The sequence below is a fragment of the Microtus oregoni genome, unplaced genomic scaffold, assembly GCF_018167655.1.
Source record: "Microtus oregoni isolate MIOR12 unplaced genomic scaffold, Mior012 000049F_ref0000343, whole genome shotgun sequence".
Taxonomy (NCBI): domain Eukaryota; kingdom Metazoa; phylum Chordata; class Mammalia; order Rodentia; family Cricetidae; genus Microtus; species Microtus oregoni.
This window is the reverse complement of record NW_024543223.1, coordinates 2983690-3001700: the sequence shown is the minus strand read 5'-3', so window position 1 is coordinate 3001700 and position 18011 is coordinate 2983690. Positions and strand designations below refer to the sequence as shown.

Genomic DNA, 18011 nt, shown 5'->3' with positions numbered 1-18011 from the left:
AGGCGGAAATTGTTTTTTTCTCAATAAAACAAAAAGAAAGTTAAAAAAAAATAAATAAATCCACACCACATTGCCGTTTTTCTTCTACAAAGGTCCTGGAGGTGCCCCAGGAACAATCAAAAACCACCGCACTTTTCAGGAACACCCATATATATCTGACAAACAATTAAGAAGATGTTCATTAAATCCCCAAGAGTAGGGGATGGGAGGATGAAACTGAAAAGGGGGCTGTGCATGGGAACCGAAGGAGAAAATAGCAACCTGGGCATGGAGAGATGGCTCAGCAACCAGGAGGACACATTGCTCTTGCAGAGACCCCAAGTTCAGTTCCCAGTACCCACGCTCCAAGTGGGAATGAGTGCAGGCCTGAAAAGACCAGGGTGACTGGAGTGTGATGGACAGGGCAGGGTGGCGTGAGAGTGGGCAGGAAAGTCAGGAGGGGCTGGGCTTGTGCCAAGACAGGAGTAGATGTCATTCTTAGTGTGACAGGAAGCCTCTACAAGAATTTAAGACAGAGAAGGAAGAAAGAAAGAAAGAAAGAAAGAGAAAAAAGTGCTTTTATGAACTGTTCTAATTCGTGCATGGAGTGTAATATTGGGGAAGCCACCTCTGCAGCTTGGATGGCGCCTTGGCCTAGGTGATGCAAAGACAAGCTGGGGACTGGGAGGCTATGCTTTAAAAACTAAGGCAGCAGTCTTTGTTGATGGATTTGATGAGGGAAGGCATAACCAAGGCTGACAAAGTGAATTCCACGCATTCAGAAGAGGAAACTTGTAAGTGACATTATACAAACTGAGCGGAGAACATACATACACATATATGTGCATAACAGCAATTAGTGAAAAAGAGATCATGAATTTGAAAAAGAGCTTGGGAGATGTTTGGAGGGAGAAAAGGAAAGAGAAAAATGATGTAATTATAATCTCAAGAAATAAAAGTACTAAGTTTTTAAAAGAATCTAAGGGGCTATATTGTTTAAAAATATGTTCCTCTTTCTGACCAAAGGTTTGGTGAAGATAATAATCCAAAAATAACCAGAATTCAGGCTGGGCTGGGTGTTTGTTTGTTTGTCCCCATCTACATCAAGGCTGGGGTAAGTAACCACTCCATTATCCAACTTTGTCCTTAGAGGACACAGGGGACTTTATGGCATAAATGACAGAGAATTGTCCAGGTCTACCCTCAGTCCTAGGTTTTAAAATAGCTCCTGATTCTGTGTAGGGGCATCAAACAGTCCCTCTTGCTCTGTTCAGTCCAGGTTTATTGCTCTTCCATCTAGGAAGGCCCCTGGGTGACCCTACTTTATTCAGAGGCCCCTGAATTTGTTCAGGCCCCTGCCTCTGGAGACAGGATTATCTCAAAGTTTATCAGGATAATGAAGTCATTCAGGTGGGGCCTTGTGATAAGATTGGTGTCTTTATAAAAGAAAGAGACGGTACCAGAGAACTCTGCTTTCCTCTCCAATGACCCCCCCACATGCACACACACGCACACACGCACACACACACACAAGCACATACGCACACACACAATGAGGCCATATGAAGACTCAGAAGATAGCAGCTATCTGCAAGGCATGAAAAGAGATCTCACCAGCTCTGGCAGCACCAAATCTTTCAAATCCCTCTCATCACCACTCCTGGGCAGGGGTCCCCGTCCCTCTACTGCCCATCACTGTCAGAAGAACTGCCCCTCAATTATTTGGACCATTTGCCAAGGACAGCTTACCTCGCACTGCAATTTATTTCCCTGATAAAGACCAATTCAGTTTTCTATAGCACAATGATTCTATCAGTAAAATTTTGACTTCAGTCCCTCCAGGGTTTGACACAAGTGAAATGGTGTCAAATGAACCTTCCCATAAGGGAGAACAACTTGCACCCAAAGGAAAACATCCAGCTGCATCACTTCTCCCTGTTCTCAATGTTAGGGCTGGAAAGTAATGGGATTACACCTATCAAGACAGGCGTTCAATGACTATGCCTTCAATGTGCAACTCAGCCCTAGAAATGGGCTCCTGGAACCAGAGCTGCTCACAGAGTCTTCTGCTCCTCATCAGCTCCACCTAGGACTTTTGAGACTGCAACGTCTCAGTTACCACCCAGACTTACTGAATTAGAGAACTAAGTCCCTCCGGGTGATTCTTACCCACAATGGAGTGCGAGGAGCCTGCCTTGTCCATATTCAAAGCCATCATTTCTCAGCCTTGTTTTGAGATCATTTGGGGAGCAGAACGGAGTGTCTAGCCATACAGAGGGCTAAGATCAAGTGTTCAAAAAGGCTGGTGTGAAAGAAATGCCTCTCTCTAAATGCCCACTGTGGCCCTCAATCTGGGGCAGAGAGAATGGCTTTCAGAGGCAGCAAACATGCCTCCGCCATATTGGACTGCGTAGAGTAAGCAGGCAGGACCATGGAGTTGGTCCTAGCCATTCCTGTTTAGCATTTCAAAGGAAAAAAAAAGTGCTCCTGGTCAAAACATAATAACAGATACACATTCAATGAAGACAAATCCAGATGGAAAAGACCTCTGAATGGGTCGTTGTGTTGGATAAATGTACATAGGCTTGAGAGAGAGGAAAATCAGTATAGACAGTTACAATATAAAAGAGTCCAGACAGTCATAGATTAAAGGAGTAAAGATAAACTGAATGCTGGGGAAAAGTAGGTGGAGTCAGTGAGACACCATGTAGCTGCCAGAGGAGAAAGACATGAGTTGCTAGCAGGAACCTTGCACGTAAACCACAAGCCTCGTGGTAAAATATAAAATAATAGAAATCTGTTAATTCAAGATGCAAGAGCTAGCTAGAAATACATTTAAGCTATTGGCCAAACAGTATTGCAAATAATACAGTTTCAGAGTGATTATTTGGGGTCTGGGCAGCTGGAAACGAATGAGCAGCCTCTGCCAATAGGCTAGGTTGTCTCAGAGACTCATAGACTATTCCTATTGCTCTTGGTTGCCCCCACAGGTAGAAGGTAAGTTTCTATTGCTAAGACACCACGTACTTCAGACACAGTGCCCAAAAGCCCCTGGCTGAAACTGACTAAATGCCCCCCTCTGAGGACTAGCTTTTATGGCACCGGAAGAATTCATTCATGAAAGCTTCCAAAGGAGGGGAACAGACAGTCCTACCCAGCTATGACACCTATGAAATCTATGAACCGTAACAATGACCCATATGATATGATACCCCTAAGGGTGTAGTAGTGGCAAAACACCTTACTGCTAACCAAGAGCTGCCTACCTGGACTCGGGAACTGTTCAACAGGAGGGAAAGTATGTCTAGTGCTGGAAGCCTTGCCACCTCTCCAGGGCTGGTGACGTCATGGACACTGCGGGAAGACCTGCAGCTTTACTAAAGCAGCCAGTGCCTCAGCACAGTTCTCGATAGCTGTCCTCACACCCACAGGTGAGTACAGTCTTCACCATCATCAAGAAAAGTCCTCTTAGCCAGGAGGTTGTAGTGGCACACGCCTTTTATCCCAGCACTGGGGAGGCAGAGGTAGAGGGACCTTTGAGAGTTCAAGGCCAGCCTGGTCACAATGAGTTCCAGGACAGCCAGGGACCTTGTTTCGAGAAAAAAAAAGAAAGAAAGAAAAAGAAAAAAGAAAATTCCTCTTTACCATAAATGGTGACCATTACTGAAAAACACAACCAGTCAAAATACAGAGTTGTGAAGCCCAACTCTAAGGGATACATCTACAAAACAACTCCTGTACCTAAGGCTTAGAGAATATTGCAGAAGAGGGAATGGAAAATTATAAGCCGTAGGATTAGGAAATTTGCCTTGTAATTGTTCTCCTAGGAATGTCAGAAGCTACACCCATGAAATCTCACCAGCATGACTGCCTAGAATGAGCTGAACAAGGACAACACTAATAGACACGCCAAAGTGGCTGTGAAAACCACCGGGTCTCCACCCTGCACAAGTAACTATCAACAACTAGGGGGTGTTGAGAGCAGGAGAAGTAGTTTTCCCTAGGTAGAGCATACCAACTGGTAACCCAGTACCAAATACTCAGCCCTGAAAACAGGCATGCAGGTAACATTATACAGACCAAGCAGGCTATTGTTGGGAATACGTGTGTGGAGGAGTGTGTGTGTGTGTTGTGTGTATATACAAGTATATGTATGCATATACATATAAATACATACATAAACTTGTAACAACAATTAATGAAGAGAGGCCATAAATTTAAAAGAGAGCAAAGAGGGAGTGTTTAGAGGCAAAAAAGGGAGGGGGGAATGATGTAATTATATTATAATCTCAAAAAGTAAATAATAAAAAAAGAAAAGTTTTTTTCAGAGAAACTTACCGGCCACCACACCATACTTCGACCCGCCAGGAAAAAGCCTCCAACTGTCCCGCGGTTAGTGGAGAACATTGCCTGAGGGAGAGAGGGTCAAACCTTTAACAGGAAAGTAGAAGAGCGACTGTGCCAACAGAAGGACATACCCCTTCCCACGGGCATGTCCTTGTGTGCATTCCACTTTCTGAAGCACTTTTCACTCCTTATCTGCCGCCCCCTTCCCACCAAAGCCTCAGTGCATTCACACGAAGGAACTCATAGGTGCTCGCTTACATTTGATGGACAGGGAAACTGAAGCCTTGGAACTAGCTTACTTAGCTTAGAACATACTTTCTTCTCAGCAGCTCAGGGAACTTTCTCCAAAATTGACCACATGCTTGAACACAAAGGAAGACACGAAAGATACAAGAAAACAGAAATAGCTCCCTGCATCCTATCTGAACAGCACAGATTAAAGGTGGCTATCAACAACAAGAGAAACAACAAAAAATTTTCAAGCTCATGGAAACTGAAGAACTCACTAGTGAATGAAAAATGTGTGAAGACAGAAATTAAGAAAGAAATGAAAGACTTTCTAGAATTGAACGAAAATGAAAACACAACATGGCCAAACTTATGAGAAACAATGAAGACAGGTCCAAGAGGCAAGCTCATAGCACTAAGTAACTACATCAAAAAAATTGGAGAAATCGCATATGAATAACTTAACAGCACACCTGAAAACCCTAGAACAAACGGAAGAAATCACACCCAAAAGAATTAGAAGGCAAAAATAATCACTCAGGGTTGAAATCAATAAAACAGGAAAAATATAAAGAATCCAAAAAATCAAGAGTTGATTCTTTGAGAAAATCAACATAATTGACAAACTCAAAGCCAAACTAACTAAGAGGTGGAGAGAGAAAATCTAAATTCACAAAATTAGAGGCAAAAAGAGCAACATAACAATAGACATCAAGGAAATCCAGAGAATTATGAGGACATACTTTAAAAACATGTGCTCTACAAAATCAGAAAATCTAAATGAAATGGAATTTTTTTCATATACACCATCTACCAAGGATAAATAAAGACCAGATAAACAAATTTAAACATAATTATAGCCCCTAGTGAAATGGAAGCAGCCATTAGAAGTCTCCTTCCCCCCAAAAAAGGCCAGGGACAGATGGTGTTAGTGCAGAAGTTTATCAGACTTTCAAAGAAGAGTTGATGTCAGTACTCCTCAAATAATAATTCCACAAGACAGAAACAGAAGGAATATTGACCAAATCATTTTATGAGGTCACATTTTCCCTGATTCCCAAACCACATAAAGACCAAACAAAGAAAGAGAATTAAAAACTAATTCCCTCATGAACATAGGTGCAAAAATTCTCAATAAAATACTTGTAAACTAAATCCAAGAATACATAAAAAAGATCATCCACCATGATCAAATAGACTTTATCCCAGAGATGCAGGGATGCTTCAACATATGTAAATCTACAAATGTAACCCACAATATAAAGAGACTGAAAGACAAAAGCAACATGATTATTTCATTAGATATATAAAAGGATTTCAAAAAAACCCAACACCTCTTCATGATAAAAGTTCTAAAGAGATTAAGAATACAAGGGACACACCTCTTCATAAATAAAGGTAGTTTACAGCAAGTTCATAGCCAGCATCAACTCAAATGGAGGGAAACTCAAAGCAATTTCACTAAAGTCAGGAACAAGATGAGGTTGTACACTCTCTCCTCAAATATTTAATAAAGTACTTGAAGTAAAGAAGATTGAGGGAGTACAAATTGGAAAAGAAGAAATCAAAGTATCTTTAATTACAGATGATAAGATAGTATATATAAGTGACCCTAAAAATTCTACCAGGAAACTTCTATATTTGATAAACACTTTCAGCAAAGTAGCAGAATACAAAATTAACACACAAAAGTCAGTAGCCCTCCTATATACAAATGACAAAAGGACTGAGAAAGAAATTAAGGAACTAACACATATCAAAATAGTCTCAAATAACATAAAATATCTTGCATGCCCAATCATACTACAAGAGTATTTGCTCAACTATGTTCATAGCAGCATTATTTGTAATAGCCAGAACCTGGAAACAGCCTGGATGCTCCTCAATGGAAGAATGGATAAAGATAGTGTACACATTAGAGTACTACTCAGCAGTAAAAAAAAAAAAAAACAATGACATCTTGAATTTTGCATGCAAATGGATGAAAATAGAAAACACTATCCTGAGTGAGATAACCCAGACCCAAAAAGATGAATATGGTATGTACTCACTCATTAGTGGACTCTAGCCATAAACAAAGGACATTAAGCCTATAGTTCACAAGCCTAGAGAAGCCAAATAACAAGATGAACCCAAAGAAAAACATATATAGATCCTCCTGGATATTGGAAGCAAACAAGATTGTTGGGCAAAGGTTGGGAGCACGGAGGTGGGAGTAGGGGTAAGGATGAGGTTGGGAGAAGGGGAGAGAGGGAGAGGGAAGGGAGAAGGGAAAGAATGGAGAGAGCTTGGGGGAGTGGTAGGGTGGAGATGGAGGAAGGGCAGATATAGGAGCAGGGAAGAAGATAGCTACATTAAGGGAGCCATTTGAGGGTTGGCAAGAGACTTGGCTTTAGAGGGGATCCCAGGTGTCCATAGGGTTGTCTCCAGCTAGGTCCTTGGGCAGCAGAGGAGAGGGTGCCTGAACTGGCCTTGTCCCACTATCACACTGATGATTATCTTGAATATCACCATAGAATCTTCGTCCATCGACGGATGGAGATAGAGACAGAGACCCTCATCAGAGCAAGGACTGAGCTCCCAAAGTCCAGTTGAAGGGCAGAAGGAGGGAGAAGACGAGCAAGGAAGTTAGGACCGCGAGGAGTTGGTCCACCCACTGAGTCAGTGTGTCTATTCTAATGGGAGCTCACCAAATCCAGCTGGACTGGGACTGAACGAGCATGTAATGAAACCAGACTCTCTGATTGTGGCTGACAATGAGGGCTGACTGAGAAGCCATTGATAAAGGCACTGGGACTTGTTTTTACTGCATGTACTGGCTTTTTAGGACCCTAGTCTATTTGGATGCACAGCTTCCTAGGCCTGGATGTAGCAGGGAGGGCCTTGGACTTCCCACAGGGCAGGGTTCCTGCCCTCTCTCAATCAGGGAGAAGAAGGGAGGAGGGGGAGTGGGGGAGTGGGAGGGGAATGGGAGGAGGGGAGGAAGTGTAAATTTTTGAATGGAAAAATTAAAAAAAAATCTTAAAAAAAAGATCCAACAATACCACTCTTAGACATGTATACAAAGGATGTGTCATCTACCACAGAGATACTCGTGCAGCTTTGTTTATTGCTGCTTATTAATAATAACCGGAAATTGGAAACAACCCAGATGTCCACCAACAGATGAATGAATAAGAAAAGTTGGTACATTTACCCAGTGTAATGTTACTCAACCATTATTAAAAAAATGAAATCATGAAATTCTCAGGTAAATGGACAAACTAGAAGAAAATCATCCTGAGTGAAGTAACCCAGACCCAGAAAGACAAATATGTATTTGTTCATATGGGGATGGTAGCTGTTAAATTGTTGAACAAGCAGCTAGAGTTTGTTTAACTGCAGAAGTGAGGTTGAGAGGAAGGGACTAAGGGTGAGGGAGGTGTCTCCCTAGAAGGGGAATAGAAGAGATAATGATGGATGGAGGCTGGAAAGGGGAAGTGGACTGAGGGGATCAAACAGGAAGCTGGAGGGAAGAAGGGGCAATGGAGGGAATACAGGGAGAGACAGCTAAAGCTAAGGGCCATTGGAGGGGTCATATGGAAACCTAATGCAATAGAAGCTTCCTGAATTATGTACATAGATGAAGGTTCTAAATGAAATCACCAAATAACAGAGTGACCCAACTGGATATTCCTCATTACCAAATGAAGTTTATGGTACCAGAGTGGGGTTATATTGAATTGAGTTCTTAGCCAAAGTGAATCCCTAAATCCAGGCTGGGACTTGTCTGTGGGTGGTTAGGAGGATGATCTTTCATTTAGTTATGTAGTTCTGATATATAGGATATATACTGGGACAAGTTTCATAGCAGGATCTATTTGTCCCACAAGAACAAAGACACTGGAAACCCTGCCTTGTTCTTTGGCTGATTGGGTGACTTACCCCACTCTGTGAGACCATTGAGAGAATTTAGTCACACAGTCAAAAACCTTGACTCCCACAGCTAAATCTCCGCTTCCTTCCCTGAGATACATTAGAAGCCAGCTCCCTGTAGATATCTTCCATTTGGCAGGGCATGCAGTCAGGAAAGGAGTCTTTCATAAGGGCCACATTTGGGACCTTCAGACATAAAGTGAAGTGCAAGCTCATTTGAGATCAAGTGCCCTAATTCTCCCATAGCTAACTTGGGAAAGAGCTAGCCCAGCTGACACTCAGTGCTAACCCTAAAGAAAGCCATCCACTTGCTGCACCTACCCATTTCCCCTTTGCATTTTCTGTCACTAACCCGTGATGGAGGTGGGTCTTGTATCTATCTGTTGCTTTCATTGGTTAATTAATAAAGAAACTGCCTTGGCCCTGATAGGACAAAACAGGATGCTGGGAGAAAGAAGCTGAGTCAGGCAGTCGCCATGATTCTCCCACTCCAGACAGACGCAGGTTAAGATCTTTCCTGGTAAGCCACACCTCGTGGGGCTACCCACATTATTAAAAATGGGTTAAAGCAAGATGTGAGAGCTATCCAGTAAGAGGCTAAAGCTATTGGGCTAAGCAGTGTTTAAAAGAATACAGTTTCCATGTAATTATTTCGGAGCATAAGCTAGCCATGAGGCGGCCGGGTGCCGGGGACACAGCCCCACCGCGTTTATCACTACAAACCCATAGTTAATCCTAGAAATGTGCTATTTTGTACGAATGCTCTTCATAATTTAGAGCCTATTAAATCAATCTTTCTGCCTCCTAGTGCTGCTCCGGTGGGTGTCTTCCTAACCACGCTTCCCTGAACTGAGTCTCCTGGGACAGCTCCCATCTGCATTAGGACCCCAAGAGAGACACTAGGTTTGTAACCTTACGTTATCAGAGAACTGTCTTTGTTTTGTGTGTGTGTAAAAACTGGAAACTTTGCAGAACAAAAAGAGTGCAGGAAGAAAATAAAAACACATGATTCTAAGAGCAAATGTGTGAGTTCATTTAGTCTAAGAATTAGATTCTAAGTCCTTTGCTGCGCTGAGGCATCTGTCCTGAGCCTTGGCAGGGAGTCAGAAGTGGACTCTGCTGGCCCTCGATACCTTCTAGACACAAGGCTGGCACACACAGGAACTCACAGGCCTGAGGCAGCGCACACGACCTGCACAGGTCTGCAGCAGATGGCCCTGGAGCTGAAAGGAGGAGTGGACACACGCCCCCACCCCCAACCCAGAAGCTGTCTACAGCTGATAGCCACCTGCAAATGAACAATTAGTTTCCTCCAAGGGGGTCTCACTGGGGAAACAAACCACTCTTAAGGGCAGGGCCATGCCCAGCAGTGGATGCCAACACAGAATGAGCTCAGGGGCAAGTTTGGACAGTCTTGGTCTCACAATGTTATGTCAGGCATTTTTCTACCCACAGGTCCTTTGCTTATGTATTGTGTCTTCCAGTTTTGTGTTTTTAGGGGATCCCTGTGTGCTTTTATGTCCATGTGCGTTTTGTGTGCTTTTTCTTTGGCTTTTTCTTGGTGGTTATTCTGTCCTATTCTGATTTGTTTGTTTTCCTTTATCTTACTGTATTTTATTAGCATCCATATTATATTAGCCTCTCCTTATCTCTTTCAGAACAGGCCTTGGCTGCAGCATTGAATTTCCTGGTGCTCCTTTTCACTTAAACTGCACATGTTGTATTTCTTTTTGCCCTACTTGCTCCTTTAAAATGTAGACCTGCATAAGAGCGATGGCCAACAAACATCGGAACATCAGAGTCGATATCGGGATGGCTTGAAATCTCCTCTCTGAACCAAATTACATTACCATTTTTTTTTCAATTTAGTCTCAGGCTGATTCTTGGGACAAGGGCAGAAAACAGTCACATTCTTTCCAAAAATCTCACACTAGTCTCCAGTCCCAATAGATCTCCACCATCTGCACAGCCCTCAGCACTGCTGAATCATAACTTAGTTCAGGGAGATCTTGATCATCCATCTTTTCTATAAAATATCACACTGATCTACTCTATTATCACATGATGCTCAATGGACCCATATTGATAAGGCATATGTACATCAGAGGATGTAGAATGTCCAACCAAAATTCAAGAGGCCTCTATCTCAATGAAATTTCCAAGAGTCCAGGGGTACGGGGCATGTAGAGATAACCCTTTTCTAAGGTGAAAGATTAAGTTATTGTACCTGGCCCCACCCATAACCGAGAAAGAAGCACGATGCTTAATAGGCCTATGTAGGTTCTGTTGACAGCACATTCCTCACTTGGGTGTGTTGCTCTGGTCCATCTATTCAAGCTTTGAAAATTGCGAGCTTTGAGTGGAGCCTGGAACAAGGAGATGGCTCAACAGGTGCAGGCTGCTGTGCAGACTGCTGTACCACTTGGACTGTATGGTCCAGCAGACCCAATGGTACTTGAGGGGTCTATGACAGATAGGGATGCTGTTTGGTAAGTCCCCATGTGAGAATCACAGAAGAGCCCCTGGAATTTTGAAGAAAGGCATTATGATTATCTGCAGACAACTATTCTCCCTTTGAGAGACAGCTCTCGGTCTGCTATTGGCCCTTAATGGAAACTGAATGCTTGACAGTTGTCCACCAAATCACTCATGAGCTGGGTGTTATCTGCCCCATCAAGCCATGAAGTAGATTGTGCTTGGCAACAGAGGCAGAGGCAGTGAGTCTCTGTGAGTCTGCGGCCAGCCTGACCTACAGAGTGAGTTCTGAGACAGCCAGGGCTGTGTAGAGAACACACATGCACACACAAGCACAAGAAAGAAAGAAGGAAAGAAAAGAAGGAAGGAAGGAAGGAAGGAAGGAAAGAAACAAGGGTGTTGGGTCCTCAGGTGTGGCTTATAGTTTCCTGATACATGAAATGGGACAGTCATGTCCAGAGCAGCCTACATAGGTCACAGTCAGATGAAATATAAGAAACTGAGGACAAGTGGCTTGAATTTGATACTGGGAGGATTTCTTCTCTTCCAGGACTGTCCAGAGATGGAAACTGGGTCCCAGGGGAGAGTTTCCGCTGGAATGTTCTAGGTAAAGCTGTTGGTAACTTGTGAAAACTATTTTCTCAAATGTCCAGTGGAGAGATGTGTGAGTACAGAAGGAAGAGGACTGGACTCAGTAACTTTAGGCCATCTTCATGCGCTCATGAGGAAAGGGGGACATGAGAGCATCTGGACACTCTCACTCAGAGATGGAGCAGGGACAGAGAAGAGGGTTTCCAGGAAGGGCAGTGTCTTGAGGGAGGAGAAAGGAAGGCTAGCATTGGTTTTGTGTCATAAGCTCTGAGTTCTAGTTGTCTGGTGCCGATTTGTCTGAATGACTTCTGGCTACCCATTTCGACCCTCATTAATAAAAGGCAAAGGTTGGGCTCCCTGGGGCCATGCCAACACAAGAAGTCAACGATGCTAATAACTCAAAGGCCATTCCAACTCAGGCAGCAATGACCCTACTGATGCAAACAGCAAGGGTCTTAATGACAAGCAATCATCTGATTAGGCCAAAATAAAATAGGTTTGAGGGCTGAGGAGATGACTCAGAGGTCAAGAGCACTGATTTCTTCCAGAGGACAAAGGTTCAATTCCCAGCACTCACGTGGCGACTCACAATTATCTATAACTTCAGTTCAAGGTGACCTGACACCCTCTTATGAACTCATAAGACACTGTACATGTGTGGTACATATACATGCATGCAGGCAGCACACCTGTATACATAAAATATAAATTAATAATAATAATAAATTTTTAAAAAGAAGAACTTGGGTCTGATATTGGGTACTTCATATTTTATGGGTTCTCTGCCGCATGTTATTTTTATTTTGCCTTATTCTATTACATTTGTAACTCACAATGACAGTGTAGCATTTATTCCTAGTTTATGAGCCATACAAAAGTGGGCTACGGGTCAAGATTTGGCCATTTATCATAGTTTTTAACAGTTCTGGTTTGGGTTGGTAGCATCTTCCAGTACGAATAAGGTCAGCAATTCAACTTAGATGTATATAAAACCCCCTGAAGAAGCAACGAGAAATAGTGAAGAAAAGGGAAATAAATAGAAAACAGGAAATAGGACAAGGCCCAAAGATAATCAATGAAGAACAATGTAGAAAGAATACAGAGCCCACACAGGTAATGTTGGCATGGATGGGGATGGAGATGAAGAACAGTAGCTGCGGGTGATTTTCTAAGCTGAGGCACACAGTAGGCTGGGGTGCATCTGTGCAGCCCAGAAACCTTTCAGAGAGCCCATCCCTAATTCAAGCCTCAACACCTCAGTAGGATAAAGAAGATTGTTAACTGGAAGACATCCATCGTGTCAAATGAGCAAGGTCCAGAAGCACTGGCTAATAGGAGAAGATTAAACATAGACAAATACTAACAGCTCATTAAGTAGCATTTTAACAGGACAAGTGACCCTGGTTCACAGATATTTCAAAAGTGCAAACACCATAAAAATTGTAAACACTCGCAGGACTTGGAGGGGGTGCTAAGATGAGTCTGGCTCAGAGCAGCGAGATGATCAGTGCCTGGAAAGGGGGCGGTGTAACTAGCAAATGGCGGACTCACATCTTGGCTCCGACATCTGCCAGTCGGAACTGGAGGGGAAAGGCAGAAAGCAAGAACCATGCTTGAGGGCCTAGTGTCAAGGTAAGGATCAAGACACCTGAAAAAAATTTCCTAGAATCATAAAGACCTCTCAGATTCACATCACAGTATTTGGGAGAGGGGATCCTAAGAACATGCCCATTTTATACTAGGATAAACTGAGGCTGACAGGGGGAGTTCGTTCTTCATCATCTAATTCATCTGTATGAGAACAAGTACTAAAGGTGAGTATTCTAGACACCTGCTTCTGTTAGGAAGACTGGTGTAGTGATGAAGAGTCAGCCACGCTGACCCAAGAGTGACACCCAGAAGTTCTTCTGTTATATGTGGTTTCTACAATTCCAAAACAAAAGAGTCCATGCTCCCTTCCATCCTCCCCTGATACAGCTATGTCTATAAAAAGGCTAATGCCGACCATCCTTTCATAACTCAAGAGCCCACAGCTGCCTTCACAGCAAATTCAACTTTAAAGGTGGGTGAAAACCTCGCACACTCTGTCTGGCTGTTAGGTATCCAGCATCATAAATGAACTTTCCAAGTTCCAGGCTTTGAAGAACAAGTTTCTCTGGTTTGGTGTGTCCCCTGCGTCCCAAGAGGAGACGCATGTACTTCCGTCTCCCCAGGACCAGGTCACTCTGCTCACCGATTCCTTCCTCATGGCTAACCCCAGAGGTCCTCTAGAATCCCACCACACAAAGCTAACCCTTCCCCAGGAGGGGGCACTGCTCAGCCATAGGCTACCTCATGCACCTGCTACGCAGAGGCTGCACCGTTCTGGCTCTAAATTGTTTCTTTCCCATTGGAAACTGGATTCTTTGGAGGTAGGACAGTACCCACTTGCCCTGCGCCCCTCCCTGCAGCTCCTAGCAGTCCATTTTCCTGTCCCTTAAATTCTTCTTTAAAAAATTTTAATTTATTTTTTAAAAAGAAAACAAACTTTTATTTTACATACCAATCCCAGTTCTCACTCCCCCATCCTCCCATTTCTCCATCTACTCCCCACCCCACCCCCTATCCACTCCTCAGAGTGCTTTGGAGAAGGTCCAAGGCCCTCCCTATTATATCTAGGCTGAATAAGGTATCCATCCAAAGAGAATGGGTTCCCAAAATGTGGCCCTACAATCTGCCCCATTCATACAGCTGTCATCCCCATTCAGAGGGTCTAGTTTGGTCCACTGCTGGTTTCTTTTCTCTCCGGCTGGAGTTGATAAGCTCCCGTTAGCTTAGGTAAACTGTTTTGGTGGGTGAGAAGCTAAGTAACAATGTGAACCCTAAGAAAAACATACATAGATCCACATGGAAAGGGGAAAATAGACAAGATTGCCTGACAAAACTGGGAGCATGGGGGTGGGGAGAGAAGTGAGGGCAGAATGGGAAGAGGAGGGAGAAGTAGAGGGGGAGGAGAGCTTGAGGGAACGGGATAGCTGAGATGGAGGAAGGACAGAGATGAGAGCAAGGAAAGAGATACTTTGATTGAGGGAGTCATTATGGGGTTAGCAAAAAATATGGCACTAGAGAAATTCTCAGGAATCTACAGGGATGATCCCAGCTAAATCCTTAAGCAATAGAGGAGAGGGTGCCCGAACTGACCGTGCCATGCAATCAGATTAATGACTATCTTAAATGTCACTATAGAACCTTCATCAACCGATTGATGAAACAGACGCAGAGACCGCAGCAGAGCACGGAGCTGAGCTCCCTAAGTCCAGTGGAGGAGTGGGAAGAGTGAGAATATGAGCAAAGAAAGAGGTCAAGACCTGTCCCTTACCTTCTATCCTAGACTCTGTGGTCCTCTGAATCCCCCCACACAGCCAACTCAGGATATTCCTGAACCTTTCTTTGGGACCCTCCACTTTCCTACACACACGAACGCTCTAAACTTCTCCCTAGCATTCCGGGACATTCCCACTCCCTTCTCTAGACCTATAAGCCCATCTTGGTCTTTCGTGGTTCAGTGAAACCATGGCATCTCTGTGCATCCGCTCATGCCACACAGTAGCCCTGGCCCCTTCAGTCTATGTCCCAGGACCCGCACATACCCACAGCCCGACAGCCATGACCACCACGAAGTAGATGACAATGACTGAGATGTCAGCCGCATTGCGAATGCGCTCATAGGACGGTATGGGTGAATCTGTGGTGGTGACCGCGGGGCTCAAGGTGCTAATGTCCATGGCGGTGGCGAGGAGTCCCTCTGGCTCACTGGCTCCCCGGGGCGCTCACTCCTTATAATGCCTTTGAGTTAATGATCAGCCCCGAGGGAGGGGACCCGTGGTAGTAATGCTGGGCCCCCGTCGCTGCTGCTCTTCACTGCACCTTCAAGAAGCCTCTCCCCTTGTGACCCATTGAAAGAGGAGCCAGCAAAGATGCAGGAGAGACTGCTGGCAGGTGACCGTCCGCAGGTAAAGGCTGTTCTGTGAGCAGGGAGGGGCCTGCTGGGGGTGGTGCCCTCCTGGCACAAAAGTCCTCTGTACTCCCGCAGTGGGCACCCCGCGCAGTTGCCACACCTGGACTGGCACATCCTTCGTGGAGCAGAAAAGGAAGAGCTGCACAGAGGGCCCGGAACACCTGGAGCCAGCGGCGCACACTCTGTGACTCATCTGTGGCCGGTGCCTTTGAAAGAGACCCGGAGTTTCTGTGAGCATGGCTTCTCCGTGTGAAAAATGAGTGCAGGACATTTCAGAGAACTCAGCCAAGTTTTGGTTTCCTGGAGAATATTCTCAGGAAGATGAGATCGCTGTGGTAAACTCAATATAAATCTTGGCCACCAGCAGCAAACTCATCCGTTCCTGACTTCTCCACAGCCTGCCATCTTCAGGAGCGGTGCAACGGAATGAGAAGAAGGAAAAAAAAAAACAGGCTTGGAGAAAAGGGGTCTCGCCAGAGGCATTTCCTTGTCCTAAGTTTCATCTAAATGATTCAACCCACCACAGATGGAAATACTTTTGTGCTGAATTTGTACAGGCTGTTTTCCTTGTGGTTCCCTAGACAATATTGTATAACAGCTTTACATAGCTTGCACATGGTAGTCAGTTCTACACGTAATCCAGAGATGATTTAAAGCACGAGAGGACATACATGGGTTGTGTTCATAATTATATAATTGTGCCTTTGTATGTAAAGGACTTGAATTTCAATATTGATGGAATCCTGGAACCAAGCCCCCTCAGACAACAAGGGACAATTTGCAATGTGCTTTGAACCCTTTTAAAGTGTGAGAGATGTCTGGGTGTGGTGACACATCTCTGATCCCAGCACTCAGGAGACAGAGTCAAAGGGATTGTGATTGGTGACTAGGCTAAATATATGGTAAGACCCTGAATCAAAAGAATAAAGCATACAGACAAGAGGATGCCCGAGAATCTCTTTCCAAGACTTCATCAAACCCTGGACATTTGGACAGGTGTCTGAGCCACAAGCCTGGGCTCAGATCACACACAGTGAGCCAAGAGCTGTGCTGGCCCTACAGCCCAGGCCAGGCCAGAGCATCCTGCAGAGGAAGGACTTCTAGAAACCAATTCCCAGGCTAGCTTTGCAGAAGAAGCATGGGGTAACACATCAGCAACATCCCTAGCTTTCCTTCCCATGAGCCCACCAGTGCCTAGCATTCAGGCACATTAAGTCAGAATTATGTCTTCTCCTGAACAAGAGAAGGAGCCCAGAACTTGCTACCTAACTTTGCAGGCACTTGTTTTCCTCGCTTACAAAGTGGGGTCAATCATGTCTAAGGCAAATGATTCCGCGCATCAAAGGCATCTCACACCCAGTGAAATATACATGCAGTGCTCAAGAACAGGACTTACATCATCACGGTCACCTTCATGGACTCAAAGATGAGGGGCTCTCAGGAATGCTCTTGCCCTCACAGAGCTGGAGGCGGGCATGGCCTAGGCACAAATGGTTCTTTGGTTTTCACAGTGGCCATCCTTGTTTTCCCCTGTCATGGGCACTAGGACTTGTAAGGTTAGGTAAATTGCCCCAAGAGTCTGCAGATGAAAATAGCCAAACTGGTATTCAGTCGGTGTACCTGTATTTATTTTAACCATCACTGGAGAGAGGGACGGGGCGGGGACACATCAATAAGTGATGATATTCAGGCCACCCCCGGGCCAGCAGCCCTCTCTCCCTCTGACGTTACTCCCATTGGCAGTTGATCCCAATGTCTATAGGTCTCAGACATTGAAGTGAGCCATTAATTATGAGAAAGACAAGTTAAATTAGGACAGGTCTTTCTAGGCACCAACTTCTGGCAAATATCTTGGTTTGTAGCAAACTCAGAGATCTGAGGTGAGAGGAAGAAAAAAAAAACTGTTCATTGACACTCTGATCCTGGAAAGTCCAGTTCTCTGGAAGTCACACACCAATGTGACTACATATTATATATGTATTACATAGTACTAAGATAGTAAGTTTTAATGGCATCCAGATGTATTAATATCATTAAGAAAAGCTCTCTAGGCAACTGGAAAATCTTTTCAGGTGAGTGTGGGGTTGGGAAGTTATTCGTGCATTCAGCAAACACCAGGCAAACATTGTTTAAGCGGTAGGGACACGGAGAGGACAGATTAGCAGCCCCCACTTTTAGAGAATTTAAAACCTGTGCATGGGTATCTGGGGGACATCCCTTGGAAACGATAAAATGTTTTGGAATTAAAGGTGGGGGTTACATAACATTTGGGTGTGCTAACGACCACCAAACTGTCCATTTCATAATGGTTAGTTTTACACTGTGTGAATTTCGCTTCATCCCAATAAATAGTGCACAGGCCTGAATATTGCCTGAAGATAATTTTAAAAAGCTCTCCTACCTGGACCATTTCTCCCCAACTTAACAGGCTCTGTGTTTCTTGCATTTCATCCAGGTGTTCAGCACACCACCTGGGCTG

The 18011-nt window shown here is 44.3% G+C and overlaps 1 protein-coding gene across 3 annotated transcripts in view; it reads right to left on the bottom strand.

Annotated features, from left to right (window-relative positions):
- LOC121436447 (sodium/glucose cotransporter 1-like) overlaps window positions 1–15308 on the bottom strand; it is a 61728-nt gene extending 46420 nt beyond the window's left edge. For all 3 annotated transcript variants that reach the window (XM_041636364.1, XM_041636365.1, XM_041636366.1), the window contains exons 1-2: window positions 15165–15308; window positions 4318–4389 (exon numbers count right to left, since the gene is read on the bottom strand). In XM_041636364.1, the coding sequence (XP_041492298.1) occupies window positions 4318–4389; window positions 15165–15299 (207 nt within the window). In that variant the 5' untranslated portion in view covers window positions 15300–15308. The remainder of the gene's footprint in view (window positions 1–4317; window positions 4390–15164) is intronic.
- Between the last annotated feature and the right edge of the window lie 2703 nt (window positions 15309–18011).